This window comes from Uranotaenia lowii, chromosome 1 (genome assembly GCF_029784155.1).
Source record: "Uranotaenia lowii strain MFRU-FL chromosome 1, ASM2978415v1, whole genome shotgun sequence".
In the NCBI taxonomy this organism is placed as follows: domain Eukaryota; kingdom Metazoa; phylum Arthropoda; class Insecta; order Diptera; family Culicidae; genus Uranotaenia; species Uranotaenia lowii.
Genome location: NC_073691.1, coordinates 173,422,690 through 173,448,532, shown reverse-complemented (window position 1 = coordinate 173,448,532; position 25,843 = coordinate 173,422,690). Strand labels below are relative to the sequence as shown.

At 38.2% G+C, this 25,843-nt stretch overlaps 7 protein-coding genes across 7 annotated transcripts; 4 read left to right on the top strand and 3 right to left on the bottom strand.

The window, feature by feature from the left end:
- Positions 1-819: 819 nt before the first annotated feature.
- On the top strand, positions 820-6,172 carry LOC129755166 (uncharacterized). Its single transcript, XM_055751562.1, has 6 exons — positions 820-1,073; positions 1,545-1,964; positions 2,028-2,144; positions 2,280-4,270; positions 4,326-4,564; positions 4,663-6,172. The coding sequence occupies exons 2-6, from the start codon at positions 1,594-1,596 to the stop codon at positions 5,236-5,238; spliced, it is 3,294 nt and encodes a 1,097-aa protein (XP_055607537.1). The 5' UTR covers positions 820-1,073; positions 1,545-1,593; the 3' UTR covers positions 5,239-6,172.
- Positions 6,173-6,393: 221 nt separating this feature from the next.
- LOC129755247 (uncharacterized) lies at positions 6,394-7,847 on the bottom strand. The gene is made up of 3 exons (XM_055751676.1): positions 7,707-7,847; positions 6,744-7,641; positions 6,394-6,670 (listed from the first exon to the last, which is right to left on the bottom strand). The coding sequence occupies exons 1-2, from the start codon at positions 7,763-7,765 to the stop codon at positions 6,849-6,851; spliced, it is 852 nt and encodes a 283-aa protein (XP_055607651.1). The 5' UTR covers positions 7,766-7,847; the 3' UTR covers positions 6,394-6,670; positions 6,744-6,848.
- A 963-nt stretch (positions 7,848-8,810) lies between these two features.
- Positions 8,811-10,161, top strand: LOC129754925 (mediator of RNA polymerase II transcription subunit 4). Its single transcript, XM_055751228.1, has 2 exons — positions 8,811-9,019; positions 9,267-10,161. Exons 1-2 carry the CDS (start codon positions 8,949-8,951, stop codon positions 9,994-9,996), a joined length of 801 nt encoding a protein of 266 aa, XP_055607203.1. The 5' UTR covers positions 8,811-8,948; the 3' UTR covers positions 9,997-10,161.
- Positions 10,162-10,352: 191 nt separating this feature from the next.
- On the bottom strand, positions 10,353-11,964 carry LOC129754842 (zinc finger protein 888-like). The gene is made up of 2 exons (XM_055751113.1): positions 11,791-11,964; positions 10,353-11,562 (listed from the first exon to the last, which is right to left on the bottom strand). Exons 1-2 carry the CDS (start codon positions 11,823-11,825, stop codon positions 10,422-10,424), a joined length of 1,176 nt encoding a protein of 391 aa, XP_055607088.1. The 5' UTR covers positions 11,826-11,964; the 3' UTR covers positions 10,353-10,421.
- On the top strand, positions 11,901-13,010 carry LOC129755088 (ATP synthase subunit C lysine N-methyltransferase). The gene is made up of 3 exons (XM_055751452.1): positions 11,901-12,236; positions 12,304-12,683; positions 12,755-13,010. Exons 1-3 carry the CDS (start codon positions 12,137-12,139, stop codon positions 12,899-12,901), a joined length of 627 nt encoding a protein of 208 aa, XP_055607427.1. The 5' UTR covers positions 11,901-12,136; the 3' UTR covers positions 12,902-13,010.
- On the bottom strand, positions 12,973-15,196 carry LOC129755008 (uncharacterized). Its single transcript, XM_055751341.1, has 3 exons — positions 14,756-15,196; positions 14,087-14,610; positions 12,973-14,017 (listed from the first exon to the last, which is right to left on the bottom strand). Exons 1-3 carry the CDS (start codon positions 14,876-14,878, stop codon positions 13,885-13,887), a joined length of 780 nt encoding a protein of 259 aa, XP_055607316.1. The 5' UTR covers positions 14,879-15,196; the 3' UTR covers positions 12,973-13,884.
- Positions 15,197-21,727: 6,531 nt separating this feature from the next.
- On the top strand, positions 21,728-23,258 carry LOC129739103 (integrator complex subunit 12-like). Its single transcript, XM_055730503.1, has 2 exons — positions 21,728-21,845; positions 21,923-23,258. The coding sequence occupies exon 2, from the start codon at positions 21,965-21,967 to the stop codon at positions 23,078-23,080; it is 1,116 nt and encodes a 371-aa protein (XP_055586478.1). The 5' UTR covers positions 21,728-21,845; positions 21,923-21,964; the 3' UTR covers positions 23,081-23,258.
- The last annotated feature ends 2,585 nt before the right edge of the window (positions 23,259-25,843 follow it).

Here is a 25,843-nt window from a genome sequence, read left to right as displayed (position 1 = left end):
ATAACAACAATCACAATACCTTCCTTGGTTGAGTTTTCAATAAGAAAGGTAAAAGCTCTGCGAAAAAATGCTCGGATCGATTGGAATCGATTTTGACAGTTCTTTTGCTCGATTGGAATTTTGTGTTTCAGATGTCACTTCTCTTATATACAGGTTCACTAATTGAGGCCAAAAGGCAATAACTAAACCAATAGTCCTATTTGCCGCTGGTAGTGTTCGTGATATTATGCAGGTTGCTTCACCAATACTTTTCAGTTTTGGGACAATCAACCTCAAAAACGACCATGTGCGTCGACCGGCTGCCCGTTTTTTGTACCGAGAGTTTTTGAGGTTAATTGTCCCATCTCATCTGTACACGCTCAGCAAGTGTGCGTAAGAAATGTCAAAAACAACTCTATAATGGTCAAAAGTCTGTGTTTTACAGACAAATCAGGGCACCTGGCAACCCAGCTGCCATGAGAAGCATAAAATGTACACCGGGCTGATTTTTATTTGATTTCCCGTTTTTGTTTTCTTCTGCCATTTGTTTTCGCGTGCTTTTCCGTATTTGGGGAGTTTCCTTACACGGCGCCATCAAACTCACTATTAAATGGGCTTTAACTTTAATCCAAAAACAAACTTATCAACAAAGCCAAAATTTTTGCGTATCAAAATTTATGATGCTTCATTTAGTTTATTGTGTCATTAAGATAAAATCAGGATGAAAGGTTATTCGTAAGTTATAATAATAATTATTATTTTCTTAGGTCACTTTGCAGTACGTCAATTAACGACGCCTCCCTTTCCATGGATTCACTATAGTGTGCCGTTTTCGTGGTCTTTTCCTCGTTTGCCTGTTCTATCTGCATATTCTTTCGAATCCATCCGAGGAAAAAGACATCCTACAGGCAAGCGACGAATTTTTCTGCTGAAAGTGCGTTTCAAAGCCTCTCAGTTGAATTAGGTGTTTCGAAACCTCGGCCGTGCTGCATCATTGATATTGGTTGGAAAATTGGTACCATTGGTTTGTTCGAAATTAACAAGATGCGAATGCCATTTTAAAAGATTCACACTTTAGGGAAGGCGATCCTCGGGTAAGTAGACCAACATTTGGTTTCCAATAGGTGGTAGGAGCTTATTGTAAAATCACTTCAAGCAACTTGAATTCCGTCTATTTAATTTTGTTCTTTAAAAAGCTAATCAAAGAGCGGTGCTTGGACTTCATTCCATTAAATTTTGAGATTGTAGATTTTAGCTTTTTTGTTTTGAGAAGCTGCCGAATTTTTATTTTCAAAGTAGAAAACTAGATTTCTAGCAGCCCAAACCGGTTTCCACGAGACTATCTTTGGCGTTGTCCAACCATTTAGAAACTGATTTTGGAAAAAAATATTCTCTACTTTGAAGCTATAAGTTACGTTTTCTTAAAGTTAATGTGAATTTTTTATGAAATTATTTTTCCAAGTATCGAAATTGTACCCAATGAATTTGATTGGTTTCAAGGAATTTTTATTTTTTAATTGTGGAAATACTTATGAGAATCATATTTTCTATTGTTTTTTTTACAGATTTTCTGAACCATCTTGCCAAGAAAAAAAAAAACAAATTCTTTATAGAATGAGCAGCGCATCTAGTAATTGGGATACCGATTCCCCAAATGTATCACCAACCAGAACCGGTGGTGGTACTTTTACATGGAACCGATCCACATATGGTAATCGAAATGTCGGGAGCAATGGTGCTAATATTGCTACACCGAGGAAACGGCCACGTTGGAATCTTAGCAGAAACAGAGAGTACAACTTTTTCGGCCGGTCCAACGATTCCGTGCGATGCGAAAATATTGCCCTCAAGGTTCTGAACCGACAACATTGCGGATATTTCAGTACAGGACTCAATAAACGTTCCCACAAAGTTCCCTATCGAGAGGTGCCGGAGCATTTGAGTTTTTGTTTGAAGGAAATTGTGCCATACTGCTATCTGCAAGGGTATGTTTGGTTTGAAGTGAAATGGAATTAGTTTCAATAACTGATTTTTTTTATGGTTTTAAGACATGTGTTCATGGGACTAACGGCTTGTGGTCAGTTTTTGATTAGCTACAAAGTTTCGTACGACTATGATGAAGTTATCACGAATGAATATAATTTCTCTTCTAACTATAAATACGAGTAAGTATTTTTTTCCAAATTTAAATTATGCATGCTTGATTTTTCTGGTAAATCGATCAATTATCAATCGTAGTGCCTGTGATACTGAATATTAGAACTGATGTTATTCGAATATTAATATTATTTCTTCAACAGGTTATATTTTTGGATCTACCGACCACATTTCCTGCTTAGTAAATATTTTCACGTCTGTTTGTTCGATGATCATGGGGTAGATGATATCAAGACGGTATCTATAACGCAGTGGAAAACCGATCGTCAGTTGTTAGTTGTTCACGGGGCCAGCGAGAAAGAAGACTGCGATTCGTACATGACATTGGTACGTGTTCCTCGGTTGGGTTGTCTGGAATGTCGACAAGTGCGAGATGCTAACGAGGAGGATGTTAATCGGGTAGATATTCTTTGCATCCGATGTAACATGACCATACATACCAAGTACAGAAATTCCGACTCGGGTCCTAAATTCAATCCTCGCTATAATTTAAACTGCCCGGGTTATATAATTATGAGTGAAAGCAGTTTTATTCATACAATCAATATTAAATTGGACATGAGCCGATGTCCCGATCGGAAAAAATCATCAGCGGTGCTTAGTAGCAAGTATATTTCCAAATATTCAAACCCAATAGCGCCCACCCAAGTGCGGATTAACCTTCCTCAACAAAAAGAGGCACCTAATACAAAGGATAATGTAAAGAGGGAAACTATGCAAACTACCAGGACTGAGATAAATCATCCGCAAATTTCGCTCAGCATAGCTGATCAGATCATAGCGGACTTTGCGGAATATGAGACTGAAAATTATGAATCCAAATGTTCCCAATCTCTTTCCCTGATAAATCGTGCCACCAATAGACTGTCTTCAAATTCCACCGTCGTCACACCACGCAATCATCCATCGGCAACAGTGGTCTTTCCCGAAAATTTCGATGAATTAGTCATTACTTGTGACCCAGAAGTTACGAATCCGTCTCGCAGTAGCCCTTCCTCAATTATGACATCTAAAAGTTCAACTGCATCAGGCCATCAGGAGCCGCTTTCTCCGTCTTCCAATGTTCGATTGATGGATCATAGAAACCATACGAATATAGAGTTGAGAGTTTCCAGTTCCAACGCCACAACGTCCGAGCTAATTGGGCCTGATAGTAATCATAAATCCTACGTCACTAGAATTGATCTGCAAACACGTGACATGGACACTCCCATGGGATCCAATAATTTATTGCTCAAGCCACAGGAGCACAACGGGATACCATCTAGTTCCTCAGCATCGCCAACTGCATTAGCAATTGGTGTCAACTCTGGTAGGACACCATTAAGAAGGCGATCCTATCTATCTACCAGATCGACTGAATCTAGTGTTCCTAACGAAGCATTGCCTGCAGGGTCAAGTGCCGATGTAGCTGCTAAAGCTTACGAGTTTTCTGAAGATACAGAACGCTGTGAAAAAATAAGCATTTTCAGAAAACGACGTCTAGCGGATAAAAAATACGAGTTCTCTGAAGATAGCAGCCATGGGGATAGCATCATTGTTCCTTTCAACAGATTGCGCAATGAAATACGCACCCGAAATGCTTCTCATCAGAACTTTCAAATATGCAGTCCATCACATCAAGGTGCATACGATATGGCAAACCATCTCCATAGAGCTTCACCAAACCATGGCTTTCGATCGCCCTGCGGTTCTCCAGTTGGAAATCGATATCTCCGATCCCCTCCAGGAATACGATCTCCTAACTATTACCGCCATCATTCGCCTGGTGCAAATCCTCTTCCTACCACATCCAGCCGCCCTGGACAATCGGCGGCAGCCCACATTATCCGAATGACAAATTTTGATCCGAAAGATTTCATTCATCATTCGGGCAATGGATCCGAGGAGATCCCGAGATTCTTCATCGACGCCATTCAAAGATTTAACGAGAAAAAACTTCAAGTTGATGGAGGTCAAAACGAAAATATTAACTCCGATAATCTGCTACCAATGAAACATAATGCTTGTGAGGGGTTTCCTTCCATTATTTTGCACGAAGTAAAGGGAGAAAAAAAACCTATCTGCTCTAAAAAGATCGTTAAAATTTTCGTCGAAGAAGACGATGCCAATTCGGTCCTGACAACTGAAGAAGGTAAAAAGAGTTGATTTTTTATAAAATCCAAAATAATATGTAACCCATTTCCTAGATGACTGCATTTCTCCTGGTTATCATGCCTCGTTACCAATGGAAGTACACGGTTCCTGCTATTCCAATATGCAAATTATTACACCGGCATCGTACAGTAAGTTGAGCTGCCCAGCGGTTATAGTCACACAGAATTCATTCGATATGGAAACGTTCTCATTCCACGTGGCCAGCTACATCTGCGAAAAAAACGACAAAAAGTATGGTATCCTGTTTGATTCGGCCTATGAACTGACCCATGTGAGTATAAAAGGATCAATCACATGAAACAACAATTTAAATTGGATATTAAAAAATCTCGAAAATTGCGGCATTTTAAATGGTTTTTTCTCTGGTAGGTCTGCCCGCTAACTGACACCATCACCTGCACTATGGTTCTACAGTTCACAGCAAGTGATGCTAACATAGTCAAGCAGTGTCATAACTGCTCCAACACCATAGACTGTCGTACGCATCGCAAAATTTATCAGTGCCGATCTCTATTCACTTGGAACATGACCACTGGCAATTGGACGGTTTTGGACTACGGAAATCTGGCCGGCGGACCTTATCTTGAACTGAAAAAATTGGCCTCAAACTATAATCGACTGTTGGTAAAGCTACGCAAGTTCACCCGTAAACTTTTTGTTTCGTCTGATGTCAACCCACTGTTCGCCGATTCTGACCGGACCTACGAGTATCTGGCTCATTTGAGGGTGCTAGATTCGAACAACGAAAAAACTAAACAACACCTAGTGGATTTGCTGCACATGATTGAATTCTATCGGAAGCCATTGCACAACAACAGCGACGACAGTGATGATGATGACGATGATGATGCTTCGATCAGTTCTGTTGGTTCGTCACATACGAACGATGATGGAAACACGGTTGCACTGACCTCTGATACGGTTAGTGACGAAGATGATATTTGAACGATTTAAACCTTAAACTTAGCAATGTACTGCTTGCAATGCAAAAAGGGTTCCCGGTGATATTGATGTGTTGTGTCGTAGATGTTTTCTATAATCTACTCTTGGTCTCTGTTTTAAAATAATAAGAATTTCTTTTCACAACGAACTTTTTAAAATATCAATCGATCTACTTTGCAGTGTATTACCCAACAAATAATGGAACTTAACCCATTTCCATACCTTTGCTACGTGTAGATATCATAAAAATAAAGTTTTAGATTGTGGTACAATTTGAATAAAAGAAAATTTACGAGAGATAAACCTATTTCTTTTCATGAATGCAGATTAATGTTGCAGACCAAATGCTGGTAATGTATTTGCATAATATTGAACTAACATGTAAATTGCTCAGTTTTTCAGCATCTGAATAGTTGGAACTCTAATATGCGCTGAAGAAGATGTTCAGGCACATCAAACTACATTGACTATAAAAATATTTTCTAAAATGACATGTTTAAAACCGAAACCTGAACATCAGGCCAAATTTTTTTTCTATTCCAATCCTAACATGTTTAATTAAATCTTATGCGAAACATCATCAATTATACAATTTTATTACGTTCAAACTTTAAAATTTTTAGAACAAAGAAAAATTTATTCAAAATTATCTGTTTTAAGTGTGCGCAAAATCAAGTTTTTTTAAAACACATATTTTCTAAATTCCAACGTCTTCAGACGAGTTGTAAGGTGTAAAATAATTAATCCTGCAATTAACAATTCAACTATCTGGATTGTGTACCAAAAGCGCGGATGGATGTACACTTGATCTTGTCTGTAAATGCAGATACTGGCAGAGGAACGTGCCCACCTACAGGCATTGTTTAAAATTAAAGATAATTAGTCTCCTATAATGATAACAAGTGATTGTGGTTCATAAGTCTGAAGGAACAAATAAAATGCGTTTTCAATGCAATATCGATTAGTATTAAGGAACTTATAAGAAAAAAATCCCTGAGGAAATAAGTACGTCAATCGGGAGTACTGAGTTATCGCTATTGGTCGGCTGTTTAATCAGTATTGGCAGTATAATTCGACCTTGCACAGACTACGATTGATTGGATTTCAAGCTCGAGATTGAGATGTGAATTTCTCAACTGTCAATTGCTAAGATAGATCGATGTATGCATCCAAATTTATTTGTTAATTTACTTCAGAAAAGATATTATCCATACCTTACTTTTTTGTTATAAGTACTTAGATGACTCCAACGGCATTGCCGGTTAATTCTATCCACTGACATCGATTAAGAAATTCCATATGCGATGGGCGGGCACAATTTTTTTGGTATAAGCATTAACTTTCAAGCAGTTTCGCAAATTTTGTCTGGTTTGAACAATAAATTTCGAAATCGAGAACGTCATCGAGGCTCCAGTTTCTTGACTTTTTTTAAACACTGAAATAAAATAATTCAGCTTCATTGTTAGGTAAATAATAAGTCAAATATGTCCTAAACCTTAATCATTTACCTTACATGATCGTACCAATAAGGCAGATCAAGAAGTGGAGATAGCATTGTGTCGAATTTTCTGTTCAATAGTAGTATCGGTATGCACACTAGCAGCCCAATCCAACTAAACTGCCGGCCGATAAATATGCATTTTGTTCATAGCCCTTATAATCTTTCCGTGAACTATCTTGACGTGACGTTTGAGACCGACAATTTCCACGAAAGTGGCATTACAATCTGTTTCCACGCACTTAATGCGTGGCAATTCTACACCAGGAACGTGAATCTTGCTTATGTGCCGGTTGACACTACTCCTTAGACTCATTAACGCGTCACATTGCGTACATTTCCAATAATATTTTCCTTCGTAGAAGTATTTTTCATACACCGCTCGATCATCATTGTTGGGCTCGAAGGACGCGTCCATCTCCAGCTGATGTATATTTTCAGTACCTTGCTCGTATTCATTATAGTTTTCTAGAGTCAAATCATTGTAGTTGCTTTCCTCGTTCAATTCCACTATTTCATATCCACGAGTATCTTCTGCGGATGCTGCTAGAGACGTCACATCACCAATGGCCAGTTGATATTGAGGTTGTACTTCAGTTGAAATCGGCAATACAAGAGGTGGAGGATTAGTGGCCAAATTATGGTGAAGTAATTGTTTCGTCTGACGTGAAATAACCTCATCGAAAACAAGGCATTGGTTCCGGAAATTGCCGAACTCGTCTAGTTTATCGGAACATGGTCTACAGATTGAGCACATAGCGTCGCCTTGTGGGTGTAATTCAATAGTAGTGAGTTGTTTTATAAGTTCTACTACTTTGTTAGAGGCCATCGAGTTATAACCAAAAATAGGCCCAAGATTTGTAATAGAAAAGCACAGTCGACAATAAACAGAAGGATGAGAAGCTGGCCTAAAATATGGAAGGACATAATCCGTTTTATTCCAATATGTGATTGAAAGCATATAGGTACTTACATAGTAACCGCATCAATATCGACTAAATCAAAATTATTAGAGACACCGGAAACTTGCATTTTGAAACAATATTATAAAAGCACATAAAAGTTTGGGCGGAAAATCACTTGTAATTTTTTATGGATTTGAATCAAGTTTTACACTGAACCCAAAATCACACTTAAAAAACACTGGAAGATTCACACAAAAGTGAAAACTCGGTGATTTTTTTCATTTCAATTGAAGTGACTCTTTACCATGTAAACCTCATAAATCGTTATTAAAATTTCTATATAGAATATAAAAAGTATATATTTTGTTAATACTTTAAAAACGTTTAAATTTTTACAATTTACAATTACGAACCGGTTGGGACTTCTTCCACTATTCCCGGTAAATTTTTGATCTCAAATTTGGCCCGGATAAATCCGGGCAATCTGGCATATTATTTGATTTGTTCATTTCGATGTAAAATAAGCAAATAATTTCATTTCATTTCATTCGAATAATTTCATACAACGCCAAGAATATGAAAAAAGTTGATATCCGATTTCTCGTTTTTCCATGTTGAAAATCCTATTTGAATTGTATTGAAGGGTAATGCTTATTAGATAAATTTATGACGTTATGAACAAAAAGTTTTTGACTGAGAAAACAGCTGTCAAAATTGTTTTGAGCGACTGCTCGATTTAGCATTTTTTTTCTAAGATGATTCATCCTGTCTTACAGAAATCTTTTTTTTATCGTTCCTATTAGTAAAAGCAATTGCTATATAGGTTTAAATAAAGAGACTATATACACTAAAGGCTCGTTAGGTTTAATTATGTCACCTTTAGAAAGTAGTACTCGAGATAGTTTTTTGCTCACAGGGAATTGAATCAGAAAACGAACTGATTGTTTTGACAGCTCAATCGCTAAAACTAATCGTTGTTATGCATCAGGAAACTTGTGTCACCGGGCATGAATTTGTCCGAATTTGGTTGGTTCTGGTCTGTTTTCTCACCGATACACGGGTTGATCGGACCAAATTCCGACCGATTTTATTCCGATTTTGCGATCCTGGCAGGATAGTCTTTTTCTGATAGGGATGGTTTTTTCGATGGTTTAGATAACCCAATTTAGTCTTTTATTCAGTAAGAGTATTCGAATCAAACAAAAAAGTCAGACGCGTTTAATTGTTTGATTACTGTTCACGTAAAATCATAGTTTGAAATATAATATTTAATTTAGTTACTAGAACTCAGGTTTCGAAATCTTTGGAAAATGTCGTCGTATCATTTAAGCACTAAGGAACGGTTGTTGGCCATTGTTGATGATATAGAAATTATTTCCAAGTGAGTATCTACAGAATTTGATGCATAAACAAACCCCATTATATATTTTTTGCATTTGTCGATATCGACGTGTTGAAATTTAAAAAAAAAAGGTTATTTAATTTTCATAGTATAAAGTTAAAATTTTCGCTCAAAAATCTAATTACAATTTATAAACGACATTTAAGCCTGCTAGTTCCATACTTTTGTTCTGGTAAAAGGTAAACAACTTTATTTATTGGAATAATCGATATTATTTTGTTTAAAGGGAACTGATCGAAAACACAATTGCCCCAAAACATCAGAAAATGTCTAGCACCGACCACGCACAGCTTGTGGAATTGCTTGTTTCTAAGGACAAGGAATTAAAATCTACTCTCCAGCTGGCAGCGGAACAGGCTGGCATTGAGAAAAAAATGGACAACCTTAGAGAGCAAGTTAAAAAGCAGGATGAAGAAATCAATCACCTCCAAAAGCAGTTGAAGGAGGCCGAACACATTTTGGCCACTTCCATATTCCAAGCTCGACAGAAGTTGACAAGTATTAATAAGGCTGCAAAACGGCCAGTCTCTTCCGAGGAGCTGATCAAATTTGCCCACCGCATCAGCGCCTCTAATGCCATATGTGCCCCGTTGACTTGGCAACAAGGCGATCTGAGACGGCCATACCCTACAGACATTGAAATGCGACTTGGATTTCTGGGTAAATCAGATCTGAACATAAATGGACATGCTCTGCAGAACCAGAACAATCTCAACGAGCTGCATCGAAATGCGGCTGGAGCGGCAGTAGGAGCAGCAGGTGCCAGTGCCGGGGAGATTCCTGCTTCGGCTCAAAATCAGTTTGCTTGGCACCCGTCAGGTGAATTGCACATGACGATGGGTGGTGGTGCAGGTTCAGTTTCGTTGGACACTCGGGCTCATAAGGATGCTTCTCAGGATGATGTGGAAGTTATGTCGACTGATAGTTCCAGCTCGAGCTCTAGCGATTCTCAGTAGAGGTTCGAATAGATCTCAATTGAACATAGGTAAGATCACATGAGTTTATTAATACTTACAACATAAATCAGTTGAATGAAATTGAGTCTATCATTTTTGAGAAATTTCATAAGTCTTGAAAAGTGGCTCAAAATAAACAAAGAGGGGAAATTTCCTTCAACATTAGCTCGAAGGTTGTTTAAAGTGATACAAAAAAAGTAAAAAGTTTTAAATTAAAACCAAGATGTCAGTTTCACTCTATATTATGTGAGAGTGTCTCGATGTTCATGTGGGTATTTTTTCATAAGTATTTGAATCACTTCGAGTACGTAAGCATAAAGGAGTTCAAAAGATGAATCACAACAAAAAATCAACAATTCCACAAGATCAGCACTGAAGATTTTATTCAGGTATACATGAGAACATCAATTACAGAATATTAACATCTACTGTACATTATCTTTCATTTCATCATTTTCTTCCATGGTTTGACCGCAATATTCACATCGGCTCGCATCTCCTGGGCCAGCGATCGGTCGCTCATGGAACATGGTCTTATGTTGTTTCAGATGTGATTTAGTGCGAAACCATTCGCCACAATGATTGCACGCATACGGAATTTGCCCAAGATGAGCGACCAATATGTGGTACTGTAGCAAACGTCGCTTGTCGAATGACTTCGAGCAGACTGAGCAGCTGAAGGTATCCTCCGGTGGGTCGTTCCAGTGATGCTCCTGAATGTGAACCAGTAGGGCTTGGTAGGGAGAAAACGTTACAGCGCATTTCTCGCACACGTGAATGCCGTCCACTTGGGCTGATGACTTTGAAGAACCACTCGTTGGACAACCCATATGTGTTTGCAGTTGATGACGTGATCGGTGCTTCATATCGACGAATAACATAGGACAGTGATCACATTTGAAGCGCTCGGTTGTGTAATTCGGTGATGTCTTGTCATGATACCGTTCCTTATGTCTAGCCAACCCAACACGATGGCTGAAACCTGCATCACATGAATCACATTTATACGCTGGGTTACAAGTGGTATTTGCCGCTTCAATAGCAGCATACGACTGCGCGCAATGCGGGCATTTGTACAGCTTAGACTCATCTGGATGTCTCATACGAAAATGCTCCAATAGTACGGACAAACTCTGGAATGCTTCTGAGCAGAATTTACATCGATGCCAACTATCATCTGTAAGCACATATGGGAGGCTATCATCGTCTCCCAGTAGCGCTTCTGGGTCAGCTTTGATGGCTATTTCTTCAGCAGCAACTAGGCTATTTGCGGCTTCTAACTGTTGTGCGGATATAGCTTCTTGTAATATCGCCAATTCCCTACGTCTGGTTCGAACGAATTGATCCAATTTTTGACACTGATCTCGGAAACGCTCGAAATCTTCAAGTTTAAAGCGACAGTTTTGGCAAACAGCACATGGAAAATCTTGTTCATCTGCTAGCAGAACTTGAACATTCTTTGCTATCAAATCGATTACATTTGGTCTTGGCTCATTCAGGTACAATGGTTCCACCAGTGCTCCAGATAAGCACAAACGACAGTATGAAGTTGGATCATTGCTGGGGCTGAAATGATTAGTTGAAAAATTACTGGCGTTTGTAAAAATTATATGCAAAAGCTTTGGAACAGGGTGAGTACAGCTGCAATCGTCCTTCTTTGGAAGGTGTTTTGACATCTACCAAAAAAATCGATCGACTGATGCATCACCCAGGAAAATCAATTTACGAAGTAGGTAGCAATACTAATTTAAACCTTAATCGATGGTCAGTCATCCATGATACGCATATACTTACATTTCAAGCAGAGTAGCTACGGCTGTCGCGTCCATGATTTGTGGGAATATGCTTCAATTTAACACCTTTCCAGTGAATTTGGAATGCAGAAAGTGGGCGTTTTGTTCGCTTCTTTAATTTCAGGAGTACCTGAAATATGTTTTGTTTACACACTGAAAGAACTCTTCACATGAACGCAGCGCCATTAAAGCGGTGTAGAGACTAGCGGATTTACAAATTTTACCCACAACTGTATAGAACCCAACCATGTACAATGAGGTACATTTGTATAGAACCCACTGCAGTGTCGCAAAAATCTCATCGAATCGCGAAGACAAAAATTTGAACTAGTGCGCGTAAAGTCAGGATGTCAACAAACGAATCGAATCCTGATTTTAGCAATATCACTGGAAATGGGTCCACATCGAAACTTTCAACTTCGGGCAAGTTACTGATCGGATTAACGGGTAAGTGAGTTTACCGATGAGTTTTTTTTCTGTCATCAATTTCCCTGGCACGTGCTCTGCCTTCAAGGTGGCGTGGCTGTTGGTCTTTCGATCGTGTGCTACCCATTCGTTGCTCCAGCGTTGCGAAAGCACTGCCTGCCTTACGTTCCGGCCACCACCAAACAGATTGCGAACGTGCTAGCTTCGATCGAAAAATCGCGTGCTGGTGGCGCGCATCGATTGCTGGATATCGGTTCCGGCGATGGTCGAATCGTTATCGCTGCTGCCCGAGAGGTGTCCGGGCTGGAGGCTCACGGTGTTGAGCTCAATCCCTGGCTGGTTTACTATTCCCGGCTGGCAGCCCTACGTGAGGGCGTTTTGAGGAAAACCAAATTCTATCGGAAGGATCTGTGGCAGTTCGACATATCTGGCTATGACAACGTAGTTATCTTCGGGGTTGAGCAAATGGTAATTTTTCCTTTATTGAGAAGTTGTCTATTAGGTATTTATTTCTATTATATGGTTGTAATCTGTTTTAGATGGCCGATTTGGAGCAAAAAGTAAGGAAAGAAGTAAAACCGGGATCGACGATAGTGGCTTGTCGATTTCCTTTTCCTACATTGATTCCTAATAAAACCATTGATGACGGAATAGATTCTGTATGGGTCTATAAGAACGTGAAATGAACCTCGAATGTTTCATCCAAATTTGTTGTAGATAGTTAATATTAGTAATACAATACAAATTTCGTTACTGAAAAATCTTTATTTTTTTCAAACAATCCTAACGAAGTACATTTCTGTTGTTGGTATGAACAGAATTATCCGAACCTGTATATGGGAACGAGAAAATAAGAACTACCTAAACACTGACACCAAAACTTCAATTTGTAAATTTGTGTTTGTTGTTGGCAGATACGTTACGCTAGGATAGCATTCAGTTAATGCTGCTTGGATGTGATTAGGTATAGATATTTTGTACGTATAAGTATAGCCTAACTGTATAGGGTTTCCGATTTAATTTATTTTTGTTATTAAATATCTTAATGGATTTTGAATAGCAACTAAGCATACTTTTAGTATTTTCAAACTTTATTTTGTTTTTTCAGTTTATTTGAATATTACTTGAATACTTGGCCAAAATTCAGCCGAAATAGTATTTGATAAACAAAAATTGCTTGTGGGTTAGTTTTGGTTTGTTCCTGTCGTTATTCTGAGTTAAAGTTGTTGTTTGCTCTAAGCTTGTATCTCGTGATTTGGTAAGTTTCGTTTCTTTTCGATTCCTTTTGAGCACTTTTTTTTCTGTCTTGTAAGTGATTGTATAGTGGAATATTTTGATTTTCAGCCGTTCGTTGATTCTAGACTTGATTGATTTGAATTGAATTGTTGAAATAATGAATGTGGTTCCCGCGCATGGATTCAGGCCGCAAATTTTTCTTTAGTACGGCCATACACTAAAAGAGATATATACATATTCCATATACTGGATTTGTATGTTTCGTGAGAATACTCAAACGCACACTTTTTAATGTATAAACCTCGCAGATCTAATTACATATGAGCTTTGAATCTTCGCTAACAAACGTTTCACACAAGATACCATCTAACCTACATGGAAGCAAATTTGTCAGCTTGTTTGATTATATGTATACCTTTACGAGTATGAATGATTAAGACGGCAATTCCACCTTGATTTGCTCTCTGTTCTGGTTCCATTCGAAAGGGTCAATACCCAGTTGAGATTTCATAACCTTCAGCGTATTGCCGATGATCTGTTTATGGTACACAAGACGCAGCGTAAATCTGGAAACATCAAGTCTTTGTTGTGATAATGAACCTCAATTATTTTCTTGAAATTCGTATACAACTTACCCTAACTTGAGATACACTTCTCTGATCCCCTCGTCGCACTCCGATGTGGCCGTTTCGATTGTGAATAGTTGGTTATCGTACGCATGAGCCAGTACGCGTATGATCAAGTGTTCGGCTATTTCGCCGAAAGGATATCTCGGACAAACGGCTAAACGGAAAATCCAACCAGCGTTCTTCATCAAGATGTGGCTCTTGCAGCTTATCGTACCAATCACCTTACGTCGCATCCGATTAAGCTCTTTGTTGTCCACTCCAACGGGCGAGTCTTCGAAAAATTTATCGATTCCGCAGCCTGTCGTCAGATTGTTGTGAACCATTGGTTCATATACTTCAGCCACCCAGCACAGCTGGTTCCCGGCACCGCCTCTGACGGCCACGTCGTTGGCTTTATTAAAGTAGCTCCCGTAAGTGGTAAATAAAATTAATCCGACCACCACCGGTATGGCCACGCAACACATCAGCAGCGGAATGCCAACAAATATAAACATTATCGCCCATACGAGAACTATTAGCTGCAGTGTGATCTGAAAGGATATTTCACATCTTTTATATGGTATCGTTTTCAATTGAAATGTATAACAGAAACTTTTAAATTCATTGATCAACATATTTTTTTAAAAGGCAGACATGCAAGAACATGCATTTAAGTTTTTATTCTGTGATACATACCTCCCGAAAAAGACAGGAAACGAATGCATCCCATGCTCCAGCCATGATAAAATCCTTCACCACATTCTGACACTGGATATTGTCCTGGGCTTCTAGCTTTCGAATGACCACGAAGGGTTTCATGTTTTTATTTAAAAAATATGCTATTGTTACAAAATCACAATCACAACTACAAACAATATTTTAAATTCCCGATATAATCTACATATTCCTACTAAATATTTTAGCGAACTGCTTTGAATGCTCTGGTGGCTGGAATTCCTGTATACGGGAAAAGATGTAGCAAGTGTGTAAAAGGTCGAATTTTTTTTTGAAAAAAATGAGGTAAGAACAAGATTTGAAAGATAGTCGATTTTCAGATACCACACAATCAATACTTTATTGAAGGCCGGAATTATAATTATAAATTGGTATTATATTTATGTACTGGGTTCTTCTTCTTCTTCTTCTTTCTTTCTTGGAGCGACTGCTCCAGATTGTTGGGCCAGTGACAATGACTATATGCCCAGTAATCCAAACACTTGTCGTGTTATCTGTTTTAGTTTTCCAAATCACAAATCTATCTTCGCTAGTTCGACGAAATTAGCTACCTCACCATATAGTTCATAATTACCAGTTTTAAATAAATCAATCAGGGTTTGAAATTCACCATCAAATGAGTAAGTACTTCTATGACTTCTGTATCTAGGACAATGTAATATGATGTGCTCAGCTGTTTCCTCTTCATTACAGGTCTCACATTTCGAATCATTTTCTATACGCCAATTCGCCAACCAATATTTTGAAAAATCGTGGCCAGTCATGAGACGATTCAACAGGCGAATCTCTCTTCCCTTAAATTGTTGCTTGGTGTACCAAACCTGTTTAGGCCAGTTGGATTGGATTGCGAAGTATTTCGCACCTTTTTTACTCGACTCCGTTACGTACCATTGATCTGTTTGTGATGTTAATCTAGTTTGAAGATAGTTGTATACGTCCTTCAGCAGTAATTTGTTATCATATAGTTGTGCTTCATCGTTTAGTCCCATTTTCGCTAATCCATCCGCTATTTCATTACCATTTACCTGTACATGGCTAGGTATCCACTGGAATGCAGTACCCCATTTTTCGGCTATGCTTAAGATTTCTGCAACAAGTCTTTCACCTTCACCAGTTATCCTAGCCTTGTCCAATATCTGGCATGAAGATCTTGAATCCGTGTAGACTACAAAAAACAGATACTCCTCCTGCTCTATTATTTGCATAGCATACCTAATTGCTGTTAATTCAGCTGTCGTTATGGAGCACTCCTGGGTCAAGCGAAAAAAGTATCTTCTGTTGGAATATTCAATGTATATCCCTATACCACAATGACTTGCTTCTTTTGATGCATCAGTAAAGATTCTGCCACGATTTTGAAATTTACCATACATTACTCCCAAGGTCATTTGTTTTAGTCGTTTGCTGCTTGTATTAGCCTTAACTATCGTGTCTTCACTAAGCTGTATGTTTATTGTAACATTCTCGTGATGTTCTATCTTGGTCAGAGGTGATATTCTGCTATACAACTCCTTGTCAGCCATATAAACTCTTTCCATATACGTGTATTTGTTTGGATCATCTATCTGGTGATTGATCAACTTGCTCAGTTGTTTGCAAACAATGTTGTTACGGTAGAAGCATCTGGCAATCTCTCTTCCAGTAACCATCTCTTGACGCAGATGTAACGGCTCTTGTCCACTCAATGCAGAAAGGGCATTCAACGGTGTAGATCTCGTATTTCCGGTGATTTTTCTCAAACATTGATTATTCACCACGTCCAATATTTTCCTGGTTGTAGCAGCCGCGTTGTTGTGGACCACACAACCATACTCTAATATGCTTCTATTCAAAGGAGGGTAAAGTTTAGCTAAGACCTGTGGATGAGAACCGTATTTTGTGCCACTTATAATTTTTAACATATTTTGACGGTCTTTTATTTTTGCTCTTATCGTCTTAATATGTGCGCCAAAATTGAGAGATTTGTCCAAGTATACCCCCAGGTAAAGGTGTTTATTTACGGTTTCGAGTTTATTGCCATTAGCGAAAAGAGTAAATGGCCTTCTACTCAGACCCATTACCATCACTTTGGATTTTTCGGAATTAATATTTAAATTCAGACGCATACAGGCCTCTATGAACAGGTTAAGGAATTCTTGAGCTCTTTCTTCCAGAACATTCCAGTTTTTAGCTGTTACTATGATTTCAAAATCATCCGCATATTGTACGAGGCTAACACCTTCTACTCTGAGACCATGCAACTCTGCGGTATACACGTTAAATAGTGTGGGGGACAGAACGTCACCTTGTGGTAAACCATTACTTATCCTTCTTGTAAGAATAGCTGTCCTGGTGTGAAAGTTTATTTTGCGATCTGTTAAAAATGACCCAATCCATGTTGTTATATCCGCTGGTACGCCATACCTGCTAAGTGTATTAATCAGTGTGTCCGTTCGCACAGCATTAAACGCATTTGAGAGATCTACACAAATCAAAGCTGAGAGATTATTCTCTCTGCGATTTCTTTTGAGTTCGTTCACGACGTAGCAGATAGCAGTATTTGTCGACATATTCTTTCTAAAACCAAAAGAGGTCGGGGGTAAGATTTGGTTGGTTTCTAAATGTAAATGTAGCTCGGCCAGAACCGCAGAGTTAACAATCTTAGTAATTGTTGGTACGAGAGATATAGGCCTTTTTCCTTCAGGACTTGTTTGGTCTTTACCCGGTTTAGGAATTGCCACCACTTTGATCGATTTCAATTCATCATTAGGAAATCCTCTCATCCACATAATATTCAGCTCACTGATAATGTTTCTAACTACTGTTGGGTTAAGTCTGCGTAAGATTTCATAGGAAAGACCGTCTTCGCCCGGGGCTGAATGGATTTTTTTAGAATGAAGTATTTTAGACCATTTTTCAAGACTGATAAGAGCACTAGTGGCTACAGGATAGGGGTTTATCCAATCGTGATGTTCATGTGGGCCGAAATGTTTATCTAGGAATGTATTTACCGCAGAAACGTCGTCTAGTAAAATATTGTTCTCAACTCGTTTCGCTCGTTTGCCTGTTAATCTTCCTACTTTGGACCAGAGTTCCTTAGAACTTGTAAAGGGTCCAATCTCATCAATAAACTCTTCTAATTTTATTTTCATTTGCTCTCGTTTTTTCCTTTGGAATATCGCTGACTTTTGTTTGAATGTTAATAGGTTTGCTAAACTTGATTGTCTGTTGAACTGTCTACGAGCAGCTGTTTTTTGTTGCCACGCTTCATCTACCTCTTTCGTCCACCAATACTTCGGAACTTTATTATCTTTCCTACGGTTTTGCTTTTTAATTTTTGAAACCTGGTTTTTCAAATCCTCTAAACTAGAGACTTCATGATCCTCAAGTTCTTCAACTTGCTTCAAGATACTGCTTTTGTTATAAACGTAACGAATTTCATGTTGGTCTTGAGTTTGTAACACGATTTCAATCGCCATATGAAAGCTTCCTCCTATACCGTGCGATAGAACTTTCCATTTGGGCTGATAAGGTAGATTCAAGAGACAAAAACTTATGTCGATTGCAGATGCTTGCCTGTTAAGCATTATCGGGATGAAGGTTGGCGATCCATCATTGAGTATGGTACAATCCGATTCGCTGATCTTTTCTTGAAGAAATATTCCTTTCCTATCAGAAAAATTATTACCCCAATCTTGGTGATGGGAGTTTAAATCACCACCCAAAAGGACTTGGCTAAAAGGCTGAATTTTATCGAACAATCTTGTGATATCATCTTTAAAGTCATTGAAGTTTATTGAGGGACTAATATAAGCAGATATGATGAGAATTTTTAAACTTAAAATTGAAACCGCAACTATTTGCGTTTTTTGTGACAAATTAGGTATTTTTACTTCCGTGTAGCTATAACCTTGTTTGAGCAGAATGCTTGCTCCTCCGTAACCATCCAGTCGAGAATTTGAAATATGGTGGTAACCTGTGATCATATATTTGTTTGTGTTTTCTAAAAGAGGGTCAATCCATGTTTCTGAGAGTAAACCAATGTCGTAACTTCCGTCCACCATAGATCGATGAATTTCACATTTATTTTTGGCTAAGCTTTGCACGTTGCATTGAAATATCTTTAGGGCGTACTTATCCATGTTTTTGATTGATAATATTACTGGTATGAACTATGGGGGTGCTTACCTTTCTGGTGACGATGTTGGATTACCTGTTGATGACTTCGCTTGCTAAATCAAAATACTTCCGGGTGCAATTCTTGAACTTTGTTTTCGCGTCTTCGTCATCTCCTACTTGAGTGATGAAATCTGCATAGAATCTCATGAGGGTGGTTTGCTGTTCGTTTCTGAGTTTGTTATACATCTGCTGTACAGTGTTTTCTACACGTTCGTTGTCGTCTACTCTGTACGGATTCTCCAAAGCTGCTCCCATCCGCCGATTAGATGTAGTTGCTTCGATAATTGCGTTACGTTGCGCTGTTGTCTGTAATGCCTTTGTGTCCTCCTGCTTCCTTCGTTTTATTCCTTTCTGCTGAGCTGGCTGAACAGGATTTCCAATTTTCACCGCGGGGCGAATAGGTGTTCTCTCAACATTGGCCTGGGCCCATTGTTCCACTAGTGTTGAGCTACTACCGGCCACACTTCCGTAGGATTCTTCCAGGTTGGGAAATTCGTCAACATTGTTGAGAATTTCATACATATTGTTACCATATCTTGGGATCTGTTCTCCGGCTTCAACAAACGTCAGGTTACGTTTAGACATCAAGGTTTTTATCCGCTCCTGACGTTTGATTTCAGGACAATCAGCGCTCAGTGCGTTGTGATTGTTACTCCTACAGTTGGTACACCTCATTTGACGCTGACAGTTTCGGAATTCGCTTTCGCTATCATGTTTGTCACCACAATTCGAGCAACGTCTTACACTCTTACAGTTGTCAGTTTTGTGGTTGATCCGGAGACACTTCTGACAGATAACCACTTTCTGGATGAAAGGCTTCACTCGTGCCGCACAACAAAACAATTTCACGCGATCAGGCAAAGCACTAGCGCGGAAAGTGATGCTGATTCTGTTTGAAGGTATTTTCTTGCCGTCCTGGAGTCTAGTTAACCTCTTTACCTCTAGTACCGGTACATCACACTCGATGTCAGCCATAATTTCTTCCTCGGTGATTGCCTCTGGAATGCCCATCACAATACCTGTGACGCACACCAGGTGCTTAGGGACGTAGGCCTTGTAGGGCTGGTCAGGTTCATTAAGAAACTTAACGAGCTGATTTGCCCTGTTGAATGTGCTTATAAAAACCAGAATCTTCGACCGCCCAGCATACTTCATATCCGTTATGAACCTTTTAAAAAACTCATTCGACCGCAGCATGGATCCAAGTGAGAATTTGTTAATTTTCGCTGTGCTCTCCGTGGGGTTTCTTAGTTCCACATACACTCTGTATGGACCACAATCCATGTTGGTGTATAGGAAATTTTCTGGTGCTTTCTTCGGTGCTGCATTTCTGCTTTCCTGATCTTCTTTGGGGCTGGGGAGTTTGCCCTCCCCAGGCTCTAGGTCACTCATCGCAACACCTAACCTCACTTATTTTTAGCGTCCTCTCGCACTTTGAAAACGATTTTCGCCCGTGATCACTATAAATACCGCACTTTAATGTTTTCTCTTTATAAACTATTTACTACGGCACTTCTTCGACGGAAAAACCAGGTTTTTAAACTGATTTTAAAACTGCAACTCGACAAAAAATCTCAGCCAAATGGTGAAAACCACGCGATCCGATGACAGCTCGACTAAGAATGGATGTACTGGGTTAAGTTATTTTGAAAATAATAATTAAAAGATAAACAATACAAATGGCAAAATCATTGGTGGTGGGCAAAAGTGGGTGGAGGGTGGAAAATAGCTAGTCAATGCACTGAGATAATCTCAAAATAATAAACTATGACAATGGTCAAATAATAATTCGGTATCGAATTTTGAATACGGCGAATGCGCCAACTGTAAACAAATCCAGATAATCACATAAATGCGTTAAACTATTCATTTTACATCCGAAAATATGATCTCCTTTCAATTTTTCTTATTTTAGTGAAGTTAAATTTAATTTTTTAAATAAGGCGAATAGCTTTTTTTTATGAGTGTGTAATCCCACAGTTCATTCGCCCATTTCCCCTCAAAATTTCCCCGCGAACAAAAGGGCCAATAGTTATTTCGAGATGGAAAAAGGGCATTGAAGTTTTCGAAAAAAAAAAAATAATTTCCAGGACGAGGAGATGCACAAATCAGTATTTATAAGATCGTTGAATGTGCTAATGTGTTAACGTGATCATTTGGACCCGCTTTCAAGCCGAAATTTGCTTGAATTTGGCTTCTTTAATGAGTGATCCAAAAGGCGAATAGTCATTCTGCAATTCAAAAGGGCACTCCAATTTGGCGAATGAACAAAATGAGAGCACCAGTCTGTGGTAAAAGGGCCCACAGTTGTATTTATTAATTTTTTGTGGTAATTAGTACGGAAAAGCTATATTTATCGATCGGGTGTTGAAATTAAACCAATTTGAAAGCATTTTAGCGACTTCTTTAGGAAAATGATTGTACGCAGCTAAATAGGAAATTGATTTTATTTTCTGAAACTTGGAATGCGTTTTTCTCAAAACAAAGGTCTTGGCGCATTCGCCGTATTCAAAATTTGATACCGAATTACAAACAAATATTATAAATTTGAGCATTCAATAACGTATTGATCTAATAAAAGGTTATATAAATTGCTGTCTCTTGATAATCAAGTCAGTTTTTAAATTAAACATCTGTAAAAGTTTTTTTTATCGAAGCTAAAAAATGTTGAATAAACAATTTTCTCTTCGGAACATCCTAATCCTAATACGCGTCATTACAATACCTCAAGCGGCTTCTAGCTGAACTAAAAATATCGTGTTTAATCTTTGTTTACAAACAAGCGGCTTTTGCGTGGCAGGCTTGTGGTCAAATGCCAATAAAATCGGATTTTCGGGAAACTTAATGGTTTTTTCTTGTGTTTCAGACGAGTAATTCGTGTTTTCCATTATCGGTGAGTATAATGATCACTTTTCCTCTATTTGGTAGGTTCTATAAGCTTAATACTGTTCATTTATATGCGATTCCCAGGTGGAAAATAAACAATTTTCGGAACCTAATAAGGTTGTCCACATGATGTCCTCAGCGCTGGACGTAGATCCAACCTTTAAGCATGCCCTGAAATTGTTACACTCATCCAATACGGAGGCTGCTGAAAAAATTCGAAACCTCTTGGATGAAGTCATCAAACAGCGCCACGGTGGGAGTAAAACGTTAGCCAGTACTCTAAGCAAGAAACATCTGGCCGAGGAATGTTCCGCACCTGGTAGCAATTTGTACGTACGGAAACAGAAACCAGCTCCCGTGGTCATCCTTCCACCGTCTGCGACACCACCTGTGACGGCCACATCGGATTCCAAACAATCGCCGACCAAAAGTGAACCGGTTGTAGAATGTGTCATTCCGACGCCGGAATCACTAACGGTTCCCCCGCCACCAGGTCCAATCATATTATCCATCTCAGACGTTGAAGGCAACGATGAAGACGATGATGTGGTCATGGAAGAGGACCAGTTGAAGGAGTTAGAAGATTTGATGTGCATTGTTTGTCGCCGGATGGATGTCAGCGCCAGGAATCGCCTGGTTGAGTGCGCAGATTGCCATTCGTTGTATCACCAGGAATGCCACAAACCGGCTATCTCGGAAGCCGATGCCAACGACCAAGAAAATGCTTGGTTCTGTACACTTTGCAGGAACAAATCTGTCGCCAAATCGTCCGCATCGCCAGCAGTCAGCTCGCCGGCCAAACTATCATCGTCATCTTCTTCGTCTCATTCTAAAAGCTCAAGTAGTAAATCGCACGAATCATCATCTTCGAAGCACAAAAGCTCAAAATCTAGCAAGGAAGGATCATCTTCACATGAACGCAGCAGAGAAAGAGATCGGGATCGTGACCGAGATAGGGAACGGGATCGGGACAGAGACCGTGAACGCGACAGAGAACGTTCCGATCGGTCCGATAGAGATCGCGAAAAGGATAAGGAAAAATCGTCCTCAAAAACAGGAAGTAGTTCCTCCACTTCGGGCACTTCGTCTGGAAGTAGCTCTAGCGGAATCACACCTTCTGGTAGTAGCACATCATCGGGAGTAGGCACGCCGAATATCAACATCATCAGTGCGGATAAGCGTCTACAAATGATGAAGAAGAAAGCAGCCAAACTTCACGATAGTAAACGAAAACATAAATAACAGGTTTTTCATATTTTGCTCTGGAATCGTTTCACATAATTACTTCAACAGCGTCTTGTGAATTGTTGCTTTTATACAATAAAACACTGCAGTTAAGACACTCTAAAAAAATTAATGACACAGTCCGACATCTCTCCCATCTCTGTAACTCACCAAATAAACCTGCTCTTATTGTCGTAACAGAAAAAATGTGTTTCACTATCAAGCAAAAACATCCTGCAACACATTTATGAAGATAGTGAAGAATGATTTGAGTGAATCAATTACTTTATCATTATACTAGCTAATCCCATACGAACTCCGTTTCGCTTTCAACTTTAGAAAATAACCAGGGCCGGATTAAGCCATCGGGGGGCCCGGGCCAATTTTTATTGGGGGGGCCCTATGATTCGTTTTTTTTTAAATGGTATCCCAGAGAATACAAAACATTTTGAACGTGTAAAAGAACTATAGATGAGTTCAATATTTTCTCTTCAAATAGCCATGTTGTCTGTGTAGAAATCTGTTTTTGGTATCTTCAAATAAAAACTGTAAATCAATCACGTGCAAACATTGCGGAAGAGTTGAAAAATTTCTCAAAAATGAAAGCTCTGATTGGAGCTTACAAATGCAAAAATTTTTTTTTCAATTTTTTTAATATTCTTATCACCAAATAAATTCTCTTATTTAGAATAATGATCGGATAGATATTTTAAATATTTTTCATGTCATTATTGATTGTCGGGAAATTTTCATCTTATGACAAATGGAAAGTTTTATGAAGATTTGAAACATAGAACACAAAATTAAAAAAAAAACAAAATAATTAAATTCAAATTCTATTAAAACCTTAAATAAGGTTATTTTCACAACCACAATTCAGTGTCTCATATCTAAATCATAATTTCAAATCATGTTTTGAGAAACGAAATATGAGTTTAATATGAGTTCAGTTACCTTAAACAGGGATTCTAAGTTCTCAAAATTCAGAAAAACCATGAAACTGAATTTCAATAACTGAAGAAACAACACAAGACATGAAAATCTCAATGAATTGAATCTGGAAAAATATAAGATGGAAAAAAACATAGAAATATTCATGTTAAGAGAATCACTCAATGATATTAGCAACTCAACTATAAATCGTTTTAATGATAATTTGAGAATAATCATTTAAATATGAATGCTGAATTCAGGATATTTACTTCAGTAGATGGATAAATGTTGGTTAAATCAGTTGAAAATGTTTAAATACGAATTTTAAACTTAAGACAGAAGTTGGTTTGGAAATTCATTAAAGAAACTCAGTACTGTCGATTGGTGCAATTTACGCAACTACTGTTTTTTTTATAGATTTGGTTTTCAAAAATAGGGAGGAAATTAGAATTTATCAACCAACGGTTATTTCAATAAAAATGATTGAAAATTGAAAAATTTGAATAATACCCGGTATTAACCCGTATACTGCCCTGAGATTTTTATCATAAAGCTTCTATATTCTCTCTTAGCACTGTGAGCCAGTTTTGACGAAATAAGCTGCTTTTTTAGAGCAGTAACCATTACTTAGAAAGTTAACGTAAAAATAAACATTATAATTAATGGGCAAGACGTTTGTATGGAATGGAAATGAGGAGATCCTGACAAAATATCCTGACTGACATGTTTCGGTTAAAAAAAAATGAAAATTTGAGGTATTTTTCCTCATATTTTTCTTAATTTTTTTTTCGAATTCGGTTTACATTTTTCCCAGATTTTGGGTTAAAAATTTTGAATTTCAATACTAAGAATATGATGTTCTCTGCCCGAAAAATGCGGGAGAACTTCTTCATTGCTTACTCTAAGGGCCCCCTTAATTTATGTAAGAGGAAAACTATTCTAGATATTTATTCACGGGGGCCCCTTTAGTTGTTATATTTCAAGTTTTAATTCCGATTTTCTAGTTTTGATATCTTTTCATTGATTTGTAGAAATTGAAGTAATCTGAAAAGTCATGTTAAAACTTTTTTCACTCGAGGGGCCCCCTTGAGCCGGGGGGCCCGGGGCAATTGCCCCTCTTTCCCCCCCTTTTATCCGGCCTTGAAAATAACATGAACAGTTTCTATGAAAAACAATTGTCAAGCATTTTCCTAATTCATTGTTAAGTAAAAATTGCAAAAATATTGGACGATCACTTTTTCTGTCTTCTGCTACTAAATTTGGAATAAAGGATCAATTGACTCGATCGTTGCATAACAACGCAATTATAGCCAATAAATTAAACCCCCCTTTCGGTGGCCTGTTATACAATATTTGATATCTGAAATCGATTGCCCTTCCCTCAAAACTCCCGTGTGCAAATTTTCATCCCAATCCGATGTATGATTATGACGATATTGCAAAAAAAAATATTAAAAGGTTAATATGGATGACCCCCTTTGCAGGACTTTTACACCGAATTTAATACCTGAAATCGATTGCTGAATCGTATAAACAAAATAAGAAATCAAATAAAAAAAAAATAAAAATTGTAAGTCTACAATCTCCTGCTATTTATTTGAACTCCGTAACTTAAATAGTCATCTTGATATATTTCAAACTTAACTTATTTCTGAGCTGAATCTGAATCTAAATTTTGAATAATAATTCTAAATCTGAATTCTGAACCTGTTTTCAAAATTTGAATTTTGATTCTGTTTGCGAATTTTAATACTATCTCTGAAATGTACAAAAAACGATTTCTGAATCAAATAGCAGGTCAGAATTTTTATATAAGCCAAGACGTGAAATTTGTTTCAGGGCATGAAT